The following is a 19,496-nucleotide window of genomic DNA, read 5'->3' as shown; positions in this document are numbered from 1 at the left end:
TGAGATAAAGCTATAATTTAAGAACGTTTATATAAAAATGGCATATTTATGTTTCATCCAGCAGTGAGTGCAGAACACCCTACTGAGCAAATACCATGAAGCATCGCAGTGTCCTACATAACCAACTACTGAAGGATGCTGCCTGAAGCTATATCTGGACTTGGCAAGCTAGTTTTCCTGCCTATAATCTTCTCAGGAACTGGAGACCAGAATCCACAGAACTATGTCTGACTTCTCTTCCCCATTTTTCTCCATTATTCTACTGAAAACCTTTATCCAAAACCACTTACAGAATTTAACAAATTTTGTTTCAGCTTTCTGGTTTTGTCCAGAAATAAGAGAATTCTTCAACAAGAGATTGAACACAGCCACTATGAACCACGACAGGGATCTGAGGTGATGCTTCTAGGCTAGTGATTTGACTTGAGCCTTGTGTGAGCAACTTTGAGATTCCAGTTTGTTCCATTTGAGTGTACCCTTCCTCCTTCCACTTTCTATATTCTAGAAAAATATTATTATAAAACATATCTTCTGTCTTTCCAATCTTACCATATTATATTATAATTTTTCACGTCTTACATTTACTATATTTTACATTGTATAGCACATTTATTTATTTTATAATAGATTTCACTCCATAGTTAGATTTTACAGTCTCGAATGTGTTCTTGACTCACACTGGGTCTTTGGAGGATGCAATGTTTGACAGTTTCTCTGGCCTCCCCTGGCAGCTCAAGTCAAAGTCACTTACATGTGTGTCGGTTTGATCCTGTCATCATTTCTTCCCACTTTCCCTGTGTGAGAGAGGAAGTGCTTTCAGTCTTCTGCTGACTTCACTTTTTCTAAAGTCTCAGTTTTTAGAGTTCATCTCCCATGACCAAGTTTGTAGAGAATCACAGAGGTACCTTGTAGGACAACACAACACCAACTATCTAAAAAAGGGGGGCTCCATCATTATCATTATGGGGAGCTGTTGTTTGGAATGTGTCATAGCTGACAACTCCAACTCAAGGCAGTCTCAGCATCATTGGCATTCTTCACTCACTGCCCTTTAATAGGCTCTTTGGGTGACCATTTAAAAAGACTATTGTCATAGTTCTTTGATTAAGTAAAAATAACTAGAGAATGATGCACTTGGCGTGTAGTCTCGGGATAGTCCATCATGTCAGAGACATTTGGTGGTAGGATCTTGAGGAAACTAGTGTCATTGAGTAAAGGAGAAGATGAATATTTGTACTCAGGTCACTTCTTCAGTTTTTAGGAGTCCAGGGACCATGCCCAGGGTGTGGATGCTAAGAATTTGGGGTAGATATTACCACTTCTACTAACCTAACCATGATAGTACCTCAAGGCCATGGGCAAAAGCTAACCTAAACTAGTCCTCATAGCTGTGCCTAGAACCTTACTTCTTGGTGGTTCCATATTCTGTCAATTTGATATTAACCATCACAGATTTTTATTGCAAAAGTGGCAGGAACTACTTTTTTTGTAAAGTTGTCCAAGTTTTTCATGAAATATTCTGGTTTCTATCATTCAGTGCCTAGGAAATTTGTCTTAGGAAACCAAGTTACAACAGACATGTCTTAAGATTATTTTCTTTATCAAACTTAAGGTATTCATGACACAAATATTTTATGAAAAATCAAGAAAATTTTATTTATTTATTTTTACATACCAATCCCAGTTTCCCTTCCCTCCCCTCCTCCGACTTTTCACTTCCCCCACCTTCCCATCTGCTCCTCAGAGAGAGTAAGGCCTCTGCTGGGAAGTCAACTAAGTCTGTCTCATCACCTTGTTGAGGCAGGACTAAGGCCCTCCGTGCCATGCCTAGCCTGAGCAAGGTGTCTCTCTATAGAAATTGGGCCCCACAAAATCAGTTCATGCATTAGAGTTAGATCCTGGGCCCACTGTCAGTGGCCCCATATACTGCCCAAGTCACACCATTGTCACCTGTATTCAGGGGGCCTAGTTCAGTCCTTAGCAGCTACCCAGTTGTCAGTCTAGAGTCAGTGATCTCCCACTAGACCCAGAAAGACAAATATAGTATGTATTCATTCATAAGTGGATACCAGACATAAAGCAAAAAGATAAAAGCCTACCATCCACAATACAGGAAAAGCTAGAACCCTCTTCCTTAGACATGTTAAATAATTACATTTATAGTACTTGTCCCAGGACATGTGTAATATTGGGGAAGGGATTTTGCTTTTGTTTCCATAGAAGATGAAAAGCTATGGATGGCATCAAAATTGATAAAAGATTCAATTTGAGCAAAAGGCACCTCTTAATTAGAAGAGATGATAGTTCATCAAGCAGCATGACCATTTAATCTAACCTAACCTAAAAAACTGATAAATTTTTTTTAAAATAATTTATTTAACTTTATTTTATGTGTGTTGGTATTAAGGTGTCAGACTCCCTGAAACTGGAGTTACACAGTTGTGAGCTGCCATGTAGGTGCTGGGAATTGAACCAGGGTCCTCTGGAAGAAGCAGTCAGTACTCTAAACCACTGAGCCATCTCTCCAGCTTCCTGATAAATGTTTTTCATTTGATCAGAAATAACTTGCTAATACTGGGTGGTGGTGGCACACACCTTTAATCCTAGCACTCAGGAGGCAGAGGCAGGCGGATCTCTGTGAGTTCAAGGCCAGCCTGGCCTATAAGAGTTAGTTTCAGGACAAGCATTAAAGCTACACAGAGAAAAGCTGTCTCAAAAGAAAAAAGAAAAGGAATAAATTGCCAAAAGAAAACCTCCCCAAAATTAGGGTTGAGGAACAATTTTGTTTTTTCTCTTTTCAGGAGAACAAATGAGACATCTGAAGAAAAAAGTACAAATCAAAAAAAAAAAAAAAAAAAAAAGCAGAGAGAGAGAGAGAGAGAGAGAGAGAGAGAGAGAGAGAGAGAGAGAGAGAGAAAGAAAATTGGCCTATTGGTATACCACATTTCCAACAGGATAAAATTTCATAAATCTTCCGAGGTGTTTGTTTCTGCTATTATTTGCAGAAACATAGTGCAAATGATCTTTCTGGAGTTCCAATGCAATTAAAAACTAAACCTGGCTTTGGATCTGGAGTGTGGCTCTTTCCTTCTCTAACCACAAGCATGCTCATTAAAGTAAAATCCAAAATCTCTATGGCATGCTAGAAGAGTCACCGGATATGGGACAGAAAAACAAACATTTAAGGACTATATTATTGCAAGAAATATCCTAATCTTTTGGCTTTATATTGACTCTTCAATGGTTTTTCTTAAGGTATACATTTTATAAGATTAATATATACATATTAAACTTGTCATGATATTAATGGTCACTTAGAGTACTCATTCTAGAAAAAGCTTTCATCTACCTTCTTATACATGATTTCAGCTTTGCGTTTATATCAGTTTTCTACAGTGAACCATGACCACACCTAACAGCCACCTTTAGAGTCTTCAAAAGGAGGATGGACTCCTACAATGATAATTCCACCAGGACTATAACACCCCCATGCTGAAAACACCACCTAAAGCTTGGCTTTGGAATACAAATTGCTCCGGAGAATTTCAAGGTGCTAGCTGAGATGATCCAGCCCTATAAACTACTCTTGCTAGGACTTGGGACAATCCTTGCACTTTCCCATTACAGAGAGACTAGAAAGCAAATGATAAAGCTACTTCTCCCAGGAATTGACAATTAACCCAAATTTTCCTTCTCAAAATCCCCCAAAGATGCCATTGCCCCCAGACAGCAGAAAATAAATTTAAAATATGAAACTCATTCTCAAAAGGTAGGGTGGGTGTTTTCTTGGTCATTCAATGGGTTGATGTGGGATGTCCTTCTGTATATGTGTTTCTTTTATTGCTTGATGAATAAAGCTATTTTGGCCAATGGCTTAGCAGAGAAAAGCCAGGTGGAAAATTCAAACAGATATACAGAAACTAGGCAGAGTCGGGGAGACACCATGTAGATACCAAAGGAGCCTGATATCAGAACCTTACCCAGTAGGCCACAGTTTCGTGGTGATACACAGAATAATTAATTTAATATGTAAGAGTTACTTAATAAGAAGCCTAAGCTAATAAGTCATGTAGTATTCTAATTTCATTTCTGTGTGATTATTTGGATCTGAGCAGCTGGGAAACAAAAGCACAGTCTCTGCACACAAAATGGCATGCTAACATAGGACAACTAGATCCACATAAAACCTTTGGAAGGAATTCTAGACACACACACACACATAAACAGGGTTAAGCACAGCTTCATGGTAGCAGCATTTCTTGGGGCTCTGTTTGCTAGAAGCAAGCAGTAGCATGATTTCTTTAAGAGAAAGCTTCCTGACTCAGCAATAGCAACAAAAACTGCACAGCTCTGTTAATGACTTCCTGGTTCATTCTGGTAGCAAGAATGAACTCTGGGTCTTTGGGGAGGTCTTGCACTTAAATGGAATAAATTAGATTTGTGACCAGTGTGGTACAAGTTGCTTATTGGCAACACAGACCTGCTGTGTCCTTGGAGTTGAGGAAGCATGGCTCGCAGGTGGTGAAGATGCCTCCACCACGTTGGACTGAGAGAAGCAAACAAATCTGAACAGAGATAGAGAGAGAGTAGGTGGAGTCAGGGAGATACCATGTAACTACCGATGGACCCCTATGCCAGAACCTTACCCAGTAAGCCACTGCCTCAGAATAAAAATGGGTTAATTTAAAATGTAAGCCTGAGCCACTGGGCCAAGGAGTGCTGTAATTAATATAGGTTCTGTATGATTATTTGAGTCTGAGAAGCTAGGAATAGAAACAAAAGAACAACCTCCACTTATAATGAGTTATGGATAATTATCATTTTGGGGGGGACGGTTAGTTATAAGTTGTTATTGGTTACAATCAGAAGAAGAGTTAAATAAAGTTGATTAGATTGAGGGTTCTTGTTTTAAAAAGAAAAAGTAGGATAAGATACAATGGCATAAAAGGGTAGATTGAATCTACTTTGAAAAGCAAAAGGTAGGATATAGATATGATAAGATAAGGTAGTGTAGTAGGAGCAGCGGGCTGCGTCCCGCCACCCGGCAAGCTTTACCCAAAATAATTACACAGAAACTGTATTCTTTTACACACTGCTTGGCTCATTAGTTCCAGCCTCTTATTCGCTAGCTCTTACATATTGATCTAACCCATTTTTAATAATCTGTGTAGCCCACAAGCTGGCTTACCAGGAAAGATCTTAACCTGTGTCTGCCTGGAGTGGGAGAATTATGGCGACTCCTTGACTCAGCTTCTTTCTCCCAGCCTTCTGTTCTGTCTACTCCGCCTACCTAATTTTCTGTCCTATCAGGGCCAAGCAGTTTATTAATTAACCAATAAAAGCAACAGATTAGAAAGAAACCACTCCCACATCAAGGTAGTGCTATAAACCACAACATTATACAGCAATTACTCAGCCATTTTTGTCATGAGGTCAACCCATCAGTCAGGGACTCTCTTTTGGAAGAATAAACTCCAGAGACAGGTCTTTACTCAAAACTCACTCAAGAGATTTATTTGAGAGGGAGGAATCCAGGAGAGTGACTGCCTCTCCAAGTGTAGAAAAGGGCAGCTGCTAACTCAACAACCAGAGGGCTGATATAGAGTTGCTTATGGCAGAGATTTTCCATGGATAAGATTTTCAGGGTGGGAATCGGTCAGACATAAATTGCTCAATTAAAAAAAGAGATTGGCTAGATTTCATGATCAGGGATTGGTTGGTTTCAAGCATACGGAGTGACTTTGTGTTCAGTTGGTCAAAGGTAGAGTGTGATTCTTTTACTGGCTCTGGATTCAGGGGCAAAGCAAGTTTGCTTGGCCCTGGTTTCAAGGTCAGAATGTATTCCCATGGCTAACCTTTTAGCCTACACATAAGGTATCAAAAATTCATGAATTCATTTTTCCTATGTGTTTCACAGTGCACACAATACAAAAACGGACATCATAATCCTTGAAGAGATTGTTGACACTGTCAATTTATTTCTAGAGAAAAATTACTGTTGCTTGACTGCTTGTAAGTTGTAGCACAATTTCTAGTCTTAGTAATATAAACCTGGACTCAGATATCAGGGTAAATGCTGAAAGATCACAGAAATAAAGGGGCAAGCCACAGGGGCTGGAGAGATGGCTCAGAGGTTAAGAGCATTGCCTGCTCTTCCAAAGGTCCTGAGTTCAATTCCCAGCAACCACATGGTAGCTCACAACCATCTATAATGCCTTCTTCTGGCCTGCAGGCATACAGATATATTGTATACATACTAAATAAATATTTAAAAAAGGGGGCAAGCCACAGAGAAATTATTTACCTTTACCAAATCCTCAGAACAAAGTGGGGAAGACCCTGTCTCTACAAATCCTCAGTCTTAATGGGCTGATCTCCTTTCTCCTCCTGCCTTATGTTCTTCTCTCTGCCAAGCCATATACCATCCTGTTTCCACCTCCCAAGTGCTAGAATTAATGGCACATGGTTTACAAATTCCAATATTAAATATGTGAGCCACAACTGCCTTGTTGTTTCTCTTTTAGAGCGGTCAATCTAGTGTATCCAAGGTGGCCTAGAAATCACAGAGAACCACCTGCCCCTGCCTCTTGACTGCTGGAATTAAAGATGCGTGTCACCACTGCCTGCACTCTCTGGCTAACTATAGCCTATCACAGCACTCTGACCTTCAGGTAAGTTTTACATGTTAAAGCACAAACAAAATATTAGCACAGTAAGAATATTGGCTAAAGATCTTACCAAATACTTTACAATAAATAGACATCAGTATCCTTTCTAGGTAACAATGACAATTTTAATATGCAAAGTCGATATCAAATTGAATGTACACAAAAATTTTATGGCTGAAAAACTTTTTAAAACTGAGGACATTTATGGAGTTTCAAAATTGGATGACTTTTTCTCATGATTTTGAAGACTGCATAAGATTTCTCTCAAGTATGTGTTCTTTTACGCAATTGAAGATGACTATTATGATACAAAGGATTAACCACATTGATTAGAAAGTTTTTCCTCCAGACTGAGTTCGTTTATGCCTTTGAATATAACTGTGATCAGTAAAGGCTTCACCACACTGACTGCATTCAGTTTCACTCAAGTATGAGTCCTTTTATGCATTTGAAGAAGCGTGTAAAGGCTTTACCACACTGATAACATTCCGAGGGTTTCTCTCCAGTATTTGTTCTTTTATGCCATTGAAGATGACTGTTATTTGCAAAGACTGTAAGACACACATTACATTCATAGGCTTTGGCTCCACTATGTGTGTGTGTGTGTGTGTTTTTTAATGCATTCCAAGAACACTTTGACATGCAAAGACTTTACCACATGGATTACATTCATGGGATTTCTCTCCAGTATGTGTTCCCTCCTGATCTTGAAGAGAACTATGACATGCAAAGGCTTTACCACACTTCTTTCCTCATAAGGTTTCTCTCCAGTTATGTGTTCTTTTATGCTTTAGAAGAGAGCTTTGACAAGAAAAGGCTTTACCTCACTGATTAAATTTATAGGGTTTCTCTCCAGTATGTGTTCTTTCATGACGCTGAAGATGACTAAGACGTCCAAAAGGTTTACCACATAGATTACATTCATAGGGTTTCTTTCCAATATGTGTTCCTTCATGCATTTGAAGATGCCTGTGATAATGAAACATTTTACCACACAGACTACACTCATAGGGTGTTTTTCCAATATGTGTTCTTTTATGGACTTTAAGCCTATATGGAAGTGAAAAAGCTTTACCACAGAGATTACATTCATGGGGTTTCTCTCCAGTATGTATTCTCTTATGAATTTTAAGATTAAATTTATATGCAAAGGGTCTACCACACTGATCACATTCATAGTGTTTCTCTCCAGTATGTGTTCTTTCATGACGTCGAAGAAAAGAAGGATGTCTAAAAGCTTTACCACACAGATTACATTCATAGGGTTTCTCTCCAGTATGTATTCTTTTATGCCTTCGAAGAGAGCTTTGACAAGAAAGGGCTTTACCACACTGATTACATTCATAGGGTTTCTCTCCAGTATGTGTTCTTTTATGACTCTGAAGATGACTAAGGCGTGTAAAGGCTTTACCACACAGATTACATTCATGGGGTTTCTCCCCAGTATGGGTTCTTTCATGCGTTCGAAGACGACTGTGATAATGAAACCTTTTACCACACAGACTACAGTCATAGGGTTTTTCTTTAGTATGTATTTCATTATGGATTTTAAGTGTATGTTGAACTTCAAATGCTTTACCACACAGATTACATGTATAGGGTTTTTCTCCAGTATGTGTTCTTTTATGACTTTTAAGAGAATTGTGATGTGCAAAGGCTTTACCACACTGATTACATGTATAGGGTTTTTCTCCAGTATGTGTTCTTTCATGAATTTTAAGAGAATTGCAACGTGCAAAGGCTTTACCACACTGATTACATTCATAGGGTTTCTTTCCAGGATGTGTTCTTTTATGACTTTGAAGATCACATTTAGTTGCAAAGGCTTTACCACACAGATTACAGTCATACAGTTTCTCTCCAGTATGGGTTCTTTCGTGGTTTTGAAGATTGCTACGAAATGCAAAGGCTTTACCACACTGATTACATTTATAGGGTTTCTCTCCAGTATGTGTTCTTTTGTGGTTTTGAAGATTACTAGGAAATGCAAAGGCTTTACCACACAGATTACATTCATACAGTTTCTCTCCAGTATGTGTTCTTTCGTGGTTTTGAAGATTACTACGAAATGCAAAGGCTTTACCACACTGATTACATTTATAGGGTTTCTCTCTAGTATGTGGTTTTTCATGTTTTTGAAGATGATAGCCATATGCAAAGGCTTCAGCACATTGAGTGTATTCAGGTTTCTCTCCAGTTTGGTTTCTATAGTTCCTGTAAGGATAATTAGCACATGTAAAAGCTTTATCACATTCCATACAAATGTTGAATCTTTATATGTGCATGAACTAATTTTACAATGTGCTCCAATTTTAAATAGGAATTAGACATTAAGGTTTTATTACTCTTTAAACTCATGTTGTTTCCCTTCATTAAAGGATGCCTTGTATCTTTGAGGATACCTTTAGTACATGGTTCACCTTTAGAGAAACTTTTCTCTACATAAGGTCTACCACACATGTGAAGAGAACTGGAAAATCCCAGTGGTTTAACACACTTATGGTATCCACAAATTTCCTTTTATTCTGAATCATACTACACTTGTTAAGTGAGCTGGGACAATGAGAGGTATTTACACAGTCAAAGAACTCATATGGCTTTTATTCAATATGAGTTTGTTGATAGATTAAAAATGAACCTGGAAAACCAATCATATACTTGAATCAAATACGGAAAGTATACTCAACATAAGGACTGCTTGCTACTTATCTTCCAATTGTCCTGTGAGAGAAGTATTGATATGGGAGGTCCTTTTGTATATTTATTGCTTTTATTGGTTAATGAATAAGGAATCCACCTTAGCCTGTGGTAGGGCAGAGTAAAGTTAGGTGGGAACTAATTTGAATATTGGAAGAAAAAAAGGCGGAGTCAAGTAGATATCATGGACATTCCATAAAGGAACGATGTAAGCTGCTTATTGGAACATTGCCCGTAGGCCATACCCTCACAGTAAAATATAAAATAATGCAAATGGGTTAGTCCTAGACGTAAGAGGTAGATAGGAATACGGTTAAGTGATTGGCCAAGCAGTGATTTAAGTCATAGTTTCTGAGTTATTCTGTGGTAAGGGGAGCTGGGAACGAAAGAGCGGCCTCCTAATACAAACAAGAGTCCTCCTACTATAGGTATGTTACATCTCTGCATATCCCTGGGCTCAAATGACGTGTATCCAGAATAACATAAGTACTAAAGAGAATATAAAAAATAAAAGGTTTACAGATTGAATTTACAGTTTGACTTTCTGTTCCTCAGAGACTCATAGTATAGTGATTAAGGTTTCTCTACAACCACTGCACCTTGACTCTTGAATCTACTGACCATCTCATTAAACATAGCACAGTCACAACTCTAAGAATAATACTAGCTTGACTGTGGAATATTTCCTTAGTAGAAGTGTTGGAGATTTATCTATCTCCACTTCAATGTGTTATCCTTTGTAATATGAGTAGCCTGAGACAACTGCAACGGACAGTTCTACAGCATAGCTCTCATGGGACAAAGATTCAAATGGCGATATCTAGTAAGGCATTATCCTCTGTCTTCTTTCTTAAAAAATGCCTTGCAAATTCAATTCTCCTACCTAAATGGAGGTATATGGTTTTGCGAGAGCTTATTAATCATCAATGACCTTTAAGCTGTGGTTATTTACACTTTTGCTTTGGTTGAAAACTTCCAGGACACATTACAATTTCTTCAGAGCCACATTTGTGTCTGCTTGCACATGAAAATTACCTCTTTTGTCTTCTAGAAATTTGATAATTTTCTTCAATGTTATGATCTTCCCAACTGTAACCTAAAATATAGTATCAGAAAATGTATGTTATACTACAAAAATTGTCTAAAATTTAAGTTACTATCCCCAGTAAACCTTCGAACCATGCCTGATCATTCACCTCATCCTTCTCTCTCTCTCAATCAAATTACAAAAAGCATCAACAATAAAGGAACAATTGTCACCTTATTTTAAAACCTGAAGGAAGACTGAGTCTTACCTATACTCCTGAGGTTCCTGTAGGTCTCCAGCATCACATCCTCGTAGAGCTCCTTCTGGGAAGGATCCAGCAAAGCCCACTCTTCCCGAGTGAAGTTGATGTGCACATCATCATAGGTCACTGCAGTCTAAGATGTAGACATGCATGCTCAGTTTACTAAGTAAGCTCAGAGATCTGCCTTCCTGAAATTATCTTTCTCAGCAGACAGCTAATTATTTGGTCAGTGCTTAGGGTAAAGACAAGATAAGCCCACTTAAGCTATTTTAACAGATAGCCAAGGACACAGAATTACTACTTGACCAGAGTGGCTGAATCATAGCTGCTCAGACAGACTGAAGAAAAAGTATGCTCTGGCTTTAACTCACTCAAAAGATGCCTAAGTCCTTATGGTCACCTTTTACTCAGTTTACTGATGACATTAGTTCAGGAAATTTACATGATATGGGAGTGTCATATATCAATCTGTTGATTTCATTGGTTAAGCAATAAAGAAACTCCTTGGCCCTGATAGGTTAAAACATAGGTGGAAGGAGTAAACAGAATAGGATGCTGGGAGGAAGAGGAAGTGAGGTCAGACTCTGCTCTGCTCCCGGAGAGACCCGACAGCTCTGCTCTCTGGAGCAGAGATGCCATGCTCAGCTCTCCCGGGTAGACACACGATAGCTCTGTGCTCTGAGGCACACACAATGAAGCTCCTCCGACCCAGGATGGACGTAGGCTAGAATCTACCCGGTAAGCGCACCTTGGAGTGCTTACACAGATGATTAGAAATGGGCTAAATTAATATGTGAGAATTAGCCTAGAAGAGGCTAGATAGAAATGGGTCAAGCAGTGTTTAAATGAATACAGTTTGTGTGTTGTTATTTCGGGCATGAGCTAGCAGGCGGCCGGGGTGCTGGGGACGCAGCCCCGCCGCTCCAATTTCAACATTTACAGGTTCTGTCTTACTCTCAAGGACAGCAGAAGAGATAACTATAAATCGGAGAAAGATCCACAACACCCACAATTAGACCGGTTGATAACAGCCTAGCCCAGAATTAATGATAGAGGTCTGGGTCTCTTCTTCGCTTAGAGCAGTAACTCTAACTCCAAACCTCAGACTGTACAAATTACAGCATCTGATGTATGTGCTATCAGATTCAGGAGCCATTAGCTTCCCCATGAACATTTACTTAGTTTGCTTGTTTACCCAGTTCTATGCATGGTGGAAGAAAAGAAGTGGTATGCTGATTTAAACAATCCATGCCCTATTTATAATTTTACTGAAAATAAACTTTTAGCTTTTCCTAACACCTAAAAATGTAGTAAAGCACATTAACCTGCCCCTCTAAAATTCGCTAATGATTTAATTCCTTTTATACCTAACTTTCTCCAATAAGGACTTCACCAGACTTGTACTAGCCAGTCCCAGAGCATATTCTCTCTCTCTCTCTCTCTCTCTCTCTCTCTCTCTCTCTCTCTCTCTGTGTGTGTGTGTGTGTGTGTGAAAATTCTTACTTGATTTGTTATGGGTCAAATTCTGGTCCTGAATCATGCTAAGGCTGGGGAATTCCTGATTTTAAAGATATTTTATATATATATATATGTATGTATATATATATATATATATATGTTTGTAATAGAAAGAACAAGGTAGAACAAGGAAGTATAAGGATTGAGAGAAGAATAAAGAAACATGGACAGACAGAACTTGCTGTGAGTAGGCTTCTTTACCTTCAGATTTTAGACCACCAGCAATTGAAAGAAAGTCACCAAGGAGAGACACATGTTCAAATACATCATCCTCTCTGGGAAGTTTTTCATTCAATCAACCACATTCTGACCCAGGTTACTATAGGCTCAAGGTCATCCATGACAAAAATGCATTTAGTCACTTGAATAATCCTCATAGTCTGCAACAACCCCTACACTGTTCAAATGTCCAAAGTCTCTGACATTCAAGACAATCTCTTGACGGTGACATCTTGTAAAACCAGAAAACAAGTTACATCTTTCCAACATCAATGGCACAGAATACCATTCACATTCCAAAAGAGAGAAATGGAGATCAAGTGAGGGCAGACTGGACAAAGGCAAGACTGGAGCACAGCAGGACAAGCATCAACTCCTATGGTCATCTCTCAAATGCATGGGGCTCCAGTGTCAACCCCTCTCTCTCTCTCTCTCTCTCTCTCTCTCTCTCTCTCTCTCTCTCTCTCTCTCTCTCTCTCTCCATCTAACAATCCAACCCAAGCTTCTTCTGTGATGTTCTTTAAGACGTGTTATATTTACTTATGCTGTGGAACATTTCTTATGATGACAAAATGATGTGCTGAAGTCTTTTATGTTGTATTTGTTTAACTTTGTGAAGCTGTGATACTTTGCCTGTCTAAAATTCTTTATTGGTCTAATAAAGAGCTGAACATCCAATAGCTTCTCAGGAAAGGATAGGCAGGTCTGGCAGTTAAGACAAAACAAATGGAAGAAGATATTTGGGAGGAAAAAAGGAAGGAGGAGCAAGAAAAGGAGAGGACACCAGGACTAGTCACCCAGATACACAGCAAGCCATGGGTTAAGAATTAAAGAAAGTCATCCAGATAAAGAGAAAGATAAAAGCCACAGAGACAAAAGGTAGATAGGAAAATTAAAAAAAAAAAAAACTGCCTAGAAAGTAGTCAATCTTAGGCCAGGTATTTATAAGAAAGAATAAGCTTCCCTGTGTGTTATTTATTTGAGAGATGGGTGGCAGACTGAGTGGTAAAGAGTTAAAAAAAAAAAAAAAAAGAGCCAGCAATACAAAGCTTCATTCTATGTAGCTTCATGCAATGAACTCTTACAGTCAACTCATTGGGTTTCTGACTCTGCCAAACATAAATGCCTGCAGCAATGCTGGACTGTAATCACAAACTAAGAATCCACAACCTTAAAGTTTTGATTCCTTATTGTTTCTATGACCAAGATATGATGGGTGATCCTAAAAAGTTTGAGTTCTTAATTGGGATGGACACTAATGTGCTTTGACCACAGATGCAGGAGGTTTGAATGAACGTGCTTCTTGGATCTAAGAATGACTTTTCTTACTCCTTCCATAAATTGAAGTTTTCCTGGATAGAGTCTTACCCTTAGGGCATCTTGACAGGCTTCCATTCCATAGCAAGGGCCTTCTCTATAATGGTGACACACTGCTTGAAAATACTTTCCTTTTTCAGCACTTGACTGCCATCTGAAACTACCTTTTCATTTATTTCTGCTTCATTTGTCTTTTTTCACTGTAGACTCAAACGAGCCATCAGTAATCACCATCCAACAAATTCAATTATTTTTAATTCTGCTTTACTGAATTTCTAAGACATAGGCAGAATATAGGTTGCAGAACCAAAATATCACAAAATGACCTCTAGCTTAATATTTTAATGGAGTCTATCTAGTCTGGTCTGCTATTATTCTTAATATTCTCATTTTCCTGGCTCTACATGAAGAGTCAGTTTGGTTCTGTGTGCAACTTCCTATGGTTTTGCCACCTAACATCTGTATGATTAAATTCTCTAATCAAAAGCATTTCAGGCAATGAACAGGTTTATTTGGCTGATTTTGTCAGATCACACTCCATCATTATGGAACCTTGGGATAGAACCTCAAGCTAACAATTGAAGGCAAAGCCCATGGGTAAAGACTGTTTCCTGGCTTTCTCTCTTGCCTCCTCACTGTCTGATGAGTCCAGCTTCACATTCATAGGGACTTCCCACATCAGTCATAATTAAACACAATCTCTCACAGATATAGCACGTTCTGACCATTATTAACAAAGCCACTATGAACATATTTGAGACAGTGTCTGTGTCTCAGATGAGCATCTTTTAGTTGAGAAAGTGGCCGTGTGTTAGGACAGATGAGCATCTTCTGGGTATATGCCCAAGAATCATCTAAATAGCTAGGTCTTAAAGTAGATCGACTCTGAATTTTCTGAGGATTACATATTGATTTCCACAGTGGTTATACAAGGTTACACACGCAACAGCAGTCAAACACCTTGTTTCATGTCCTTTCCAGCATTAGCTGTCACTTGTCTTATTAATCTAAACTATTGTTACATATTTAAGAGAAAATCTCAAAGTAGTTTTGATATGCAGTTCCCTGATGGCTAAGGATGTTGAACATTTTCAAGTGTTTCTCAGCTATTTTAGATTTCTCTACTAACAATTTTGTTTAGAGGTGTACACCATTATAGTTGGATCATTTAGTTTGCTGTTGTCTAGTTTCTTAAATTCTTTATTATCCTGTTTGACACAACCCAGAAGCACATAGACAAACATGGTATACTCATGTATAAGTGGATATCAGCAGTTAAGTAAAGTACAATGACAGTAATCTCCGCTAAGCATAGTACAATCCATAGATACAGAGAGTCTAAGTCACAAGAATACCTGTAGGGAACACTGGAGGCAGGTAAGGATGGTAACACAATAAGGATCAGGGGAATAATCAAAGAACAGGGGGAGAAGAAAGCGAGGGATGACTGGAATAGTAGGGGGTATGAAACAGTGCAGTGTAAACCTTCCTGGAACCTATATGGGTGATCCTAGGAAAAATCAAGAATACAAAAGCTACACAAGGTATCTAAAACTATGGAACCTATAAGAGTGACCCTAGTGAGGACTGCTAGAAATCAAAAATACAGAGGCTATACCAGGTAACATCTGATTTAATAGAAATGGGTTAATCAAGATGTGAGAGTTAGGCAATAAGAGGCTAGAAATAATGGGCCAAGCAGTGTTTAAATGAATACAGTTTCTGTGTAATTATTTCGGGGATAAGCTAGTAGGGTGGCAGGACACAGCCAGCTCCTCCTTACAACAGAGTGGTGCCCCAAAGTGGTAACGAACTCCACGTAAAACCTGAGAGGGCTTAGAAAGGAATTCTAGACACAAATATAGAGTTTAGCACAGCTGGCAGCATACCATAGCTCCTTTAAGAGAATTTCCTGACTCAGCAGCAGTAACCAAAAAAAGAGTGCCATTTTAAAATGTGGCTTCCTGGACTGTGCCGCCAGTAGAAACACCAGCTATTAAGCATTTCAGTGGCTTTTGTGGGACCGGATGTTTGTGTGCCCTGTCGGGATAGGGAAGAAAGTACTCTGAGACTATGCCAATGGCTTGGCGCTCCCCTCCTGGGCAGACAGCTGGATCAGGTTTAGGCAGGCGGGACAGCATGGCAGACACCATACACAGAGATGTTTCCAGGCTGCGCAGTGCTCTGCGTGGCAGATTTGGTGGCCCCAGAGCTAGCAGAAATGGTACGTTTTCCATTTTGAAATTGGAGAGAGGTAGAGCCAACATCCAGAGCAGCTCCACCATGCTAGCAGTGCAGTGCACATCTCAGAGGCACAAACGGCTCCACCATGTTGGACTGGGCGGGGCAAGCAGGAAATACCTGTATTTGACCTGGGATTGAGCACCTTAGATTCTTAAGAGTTTAGCATTTTAAAAGCTCTTCAAGATAGCAGCGAATTAAAGACAATGCAATAAAACAGATTCAGACATAAAAGACCTCTAAATGGGTCATAGTGTTAGATAGACATACGTAGGCTTGGGAGAGAGAAAGAAAAACAGTATTAAAAAGTAATAAAGTTAATGCTTTAAAAAAAGGGTAAAGTCTTTAAAGAGACAGAGTACAGATAGTCATAGATTAAAAAGAATAAAAAAATATGGCACGTAAAAATAGAAAATTCACAGAGAGCCTGGATTCTGTGTATTATTGTGTTTTCTTTGAATTTCTTGATGGTGAAGGAACTAAATACAGAGAGATATTTCATTGTGTGGTCTGCTAAGCTAATCCAACATGTATATTATAAAGGTATCTTGACTTCAGAATTTGGGTCTAAAGATATGATGTTTTTGAAGAGGTTCTTCTTTTGTTTTCACAGAGGATGACACCCTGTGGACCACACCCTCCTGAAAGGTTGCTGTAAACACCCACATAAAATTACTTTGCCCAACTGCAGACTAAGATAAACCTAGCATACAGGATACACCATTAAGGACCTGATTAACAGCGCCCCCATACAGCACGAAGTAGTTTGGAGAGAAAAATCTACGCCCATATTCCCAAATATTGTTTATAAATGTTCTTTTACATTTAAAGGGGGATATGATATAGATATGAATAATTTGCACTGATATGGATTTTGCTTTAGTGATATAAATTTAAGGTCAATCTTGTTATATGTATATGTATTTCTGATCTTGATTAAGGTATTGTGATTTGCAGTTCATTGAAAATGTAATATATAATTAGGAAATATAGGTTATTAATGGATAATCATCAATAATAGTCAAGCTTGTAGTCATGCTAGTTAAATTTTCTAGATATATAGAGATATATTTCAGTTAGATAGGCATTCTTCATATCTTTCAAAGACTACAGAATATGGCATTTAATGTTTTAATAATTTAGGGCTTTTCATGTCTGCTCCTGGCAGCACCAATCTACTTCAAGAGGACGTGAAGAAAGGGGTACACTCATCCATTGCTGGTGGGAATGCAAACTTGTGCAACCACTTTGGAAAGCAGTGTGGCGGTTTCTCAGGAAATTCGGGNTTCTTCATATCTTTCAAAGACTACAGAATATGGCATTTAATGTTTTAATAATTTAGGGCTTTTCATGACAATGAGACACGTCTGCTCCTGGCAGCACCAATCTACTTCGGGAGGAAGATGGGCATCAAAGAGGCTTCTTATGGAGTTTGATAGCCATTTGGGCAAGAAACTGCTCTTGCCTGGACTGTTGCATAAATTGGACATGAAGAACCCACAGAGAGAACTTGCCTAAAGGTGAGATGATCCTTCAGAGTTGCTGATTCATGAAAGTCTGTGAGCTATTCTGCAGGATACAAAAGAAAGTGACTGAGCTGTCTTTGAAATTTCCTGCTTCATGGAAATGTCTGCTGGATAATATGGGCCTGAAGGCCGAAGACGGATGCCCCAACAGTACAAAAAAAGCTTTGGGTGACTGTCCAGGCAGCGAGATGTCTCTGTCATTTCTAGAGTTTTAGAAGTTGCTTACTTCTTGTTTACTTAGGTAATATTTCTTTGAGGGAGTTGAAGAATAGATAGTTATAGTTATCATTTCCTTTGTTATGATAAAAGATAAAATAGATATAAATATTGTAAGTGTAATTCTTGCTTGATAACTGTTTCGTTATATGTAATTTTACTATGTTAAAATGAAAGCCTTTCTTTTTTGTTTAAACAAAAAAAGGGAAATGGTGTAGGAGGTCCTTCTGTATTTGTGTTGATTTCACTGGTTGAATAAAGAAGCTGCCTTGGCCTTTTGATAGGGCAGCCCTTAGGTGGGTGGAGTAGACAGAAAAGAATTCTGGGAGGAAGAAGGCAGGCAGAGAGAGCCGCCATGGAGACGCCATGCTTCACCTGCCCAAGATGGACACTGGTTAGACTCATGCTGGTAAGCCATGACCTTGTGGTGAATACAGGTTAATCAAGATGTGAGAGTTAGCCAATAAGAGGCTAGAAATAATAGGCCAGGCAATGTTTAAATTAATACAGTTTTTGTGTAATTATTTCAGGGCTAAGCTAGCCGCTCCTCCATCCTACACAAAAACACTTGGGGAAAATTGAAAATTATATCGTGCATATGACACCAGAGTTCAGTACAAGAAAACAAATGAATAGAACTCTAAAAGAGACCCCAACTAAATAACCATAGAGACTGCTGGTAACTGGGTGACTCTCCTTCCCCTTGCCCTCTACAGGATCTAACAATCCCCTTTCGCTTTGGGACTTACCTCTTTTGAAATAAAGTTCTTTACTTCTGGAAACAAAAGAAAAACCTCTTACCAAATGTAACACAGATTGTGGTTTTTATTCTGAGGTGAACATACCTTTAAAGGGTACAAGTTGATTTAATTTAGCAGAGTTATTTCTATTATCTAATGCCTCTGGACCTGTCCTTTCCCTATCATTAGCATTTAAAAACAAAGAAAGGGCTGTCTGTTAGGATCAATTAGCCACCATTCTGTCTCCCATGATTGATGATTGCCTGTAAGATTGTATTAGAGTAAGAAAATCAAAACTTTTTAAAACAAATTACAAGATGACAGATTTTTTAAAGAATTAGTGTATACCTAAAGCAACATGTTTTACTACAACTGCTTTGTAAGTTATAAGAACTTCTGAAACCAAGCTTATTGCTATTTTTGTGGATGTTTGAGCATGAGAGACAAACACTTCCATATGTACACAGGTGCCATACAAAAATAAAGTGGGGGTCAGATGCCAAGGATCTGGAATAGTAGAGAGCTATGAGCATCCCAACTTGAGTAGAAATATCTGAACTATTGAAACTACAGCAATTTGATTTCACAATGAGGTCAGACTTTGCCCAGATTCTTGATTGCCCTGGTCAGTGGATCACAAGAAATTGCCAAACAGGGCATTTACGAAGCACCTAAAATGGATGACCTAATTCCATATTTCTAATCTCAATATTGTTGAAAGAAGAAAGGACTCACCCACTGTCCTGTCTTTCCCTTTCTAAACTGTGACTTCACCAGCTTAAAAGTTGATCAATGAACTCAATTTTTGCACAGGTCCCTCTTCATCTACAAGTCCCTAGCAGAAGCCAGAGAGATTGGAGGTCACTCATTAACTAGTCCATTTTCCCTTCTCACTGACTAGTCAAGACCCAGCCTGAATGGAGTTGCCCAGCTCTGGACACCAGAGGCAGGATTAGCTGTTTAAAGCAATATTCAGCAGCACAGCTTGAGTCAACCCTAAGAAATAGGAGACAGTGCTATTCACAGAAATCAATATTCAACAACACTTTGGAGAGAGGAATGAAA

At 38.8% G+C, this 19,496-nt stretch overlaps 1 protein-coding gene across 3 annotated transcripts in view; it reads right to left on the bottom strand.

The window, feature by feature from the left end:
- Positions 1-1,689: 1,689 nt before the first annotated feature.
- LOC126494570 (zinc finger protein 431-like) overlaps positions 1,690-19,496 on the bottom strand; it is a 34,104-nt gene continuing 16,297 nt past the window's right edge. Inside the window, exons 5-7 of one of the 3 annotated variants that reach the window (XM_050131996.1) lie at positions 10,661-10,787; positions 10,401-10,461; positions 1,690-8,882 (exon numbers count right to left, since the gene is read on the bottom strand). In XM_050131996.1, coding sequence (XP_049987953.1) covers positions 7,459-8,820 — 1,362 coding nt within the window. In that variant the 5' untranslated portion in view covers positions 8,821-8,882; positions 10,401-10,461; positions 10,661-10,787 and the 3' untranslated portion in view covers positions 1,690-7,458. Of the gene's footprint in view, positions 8,883-10,396; positions 10,462-10,660; positions 10,788-19,496 lie in introns of those variants that run through there. The other 2 variants (XM_050131995.1, XM_050131997.1) reach the window with 2 other exon arrangements.

The sequence above is a fragment of the Alexandromys fortis genome, unplaced genomic scaffold (assembly GCF_014885135.2).
Source record: "Alexandromys fortis isolate MF-2015 unplaced genomic scaffold, M_Fortis_MF-2015_v1.1 scaffold_380, whole genome shotgun sequence".
NCBI classification, from domain to species: domain Eukaryota; kingdom Metazoa; phylum Chordata; class Mammalia; order Rodentia; family Cricetidae; genus Alexandromys; species Alexandromys fortis.
This window is presented reverse-complemented; position numbering and strand designations above follow the sequence as displayed.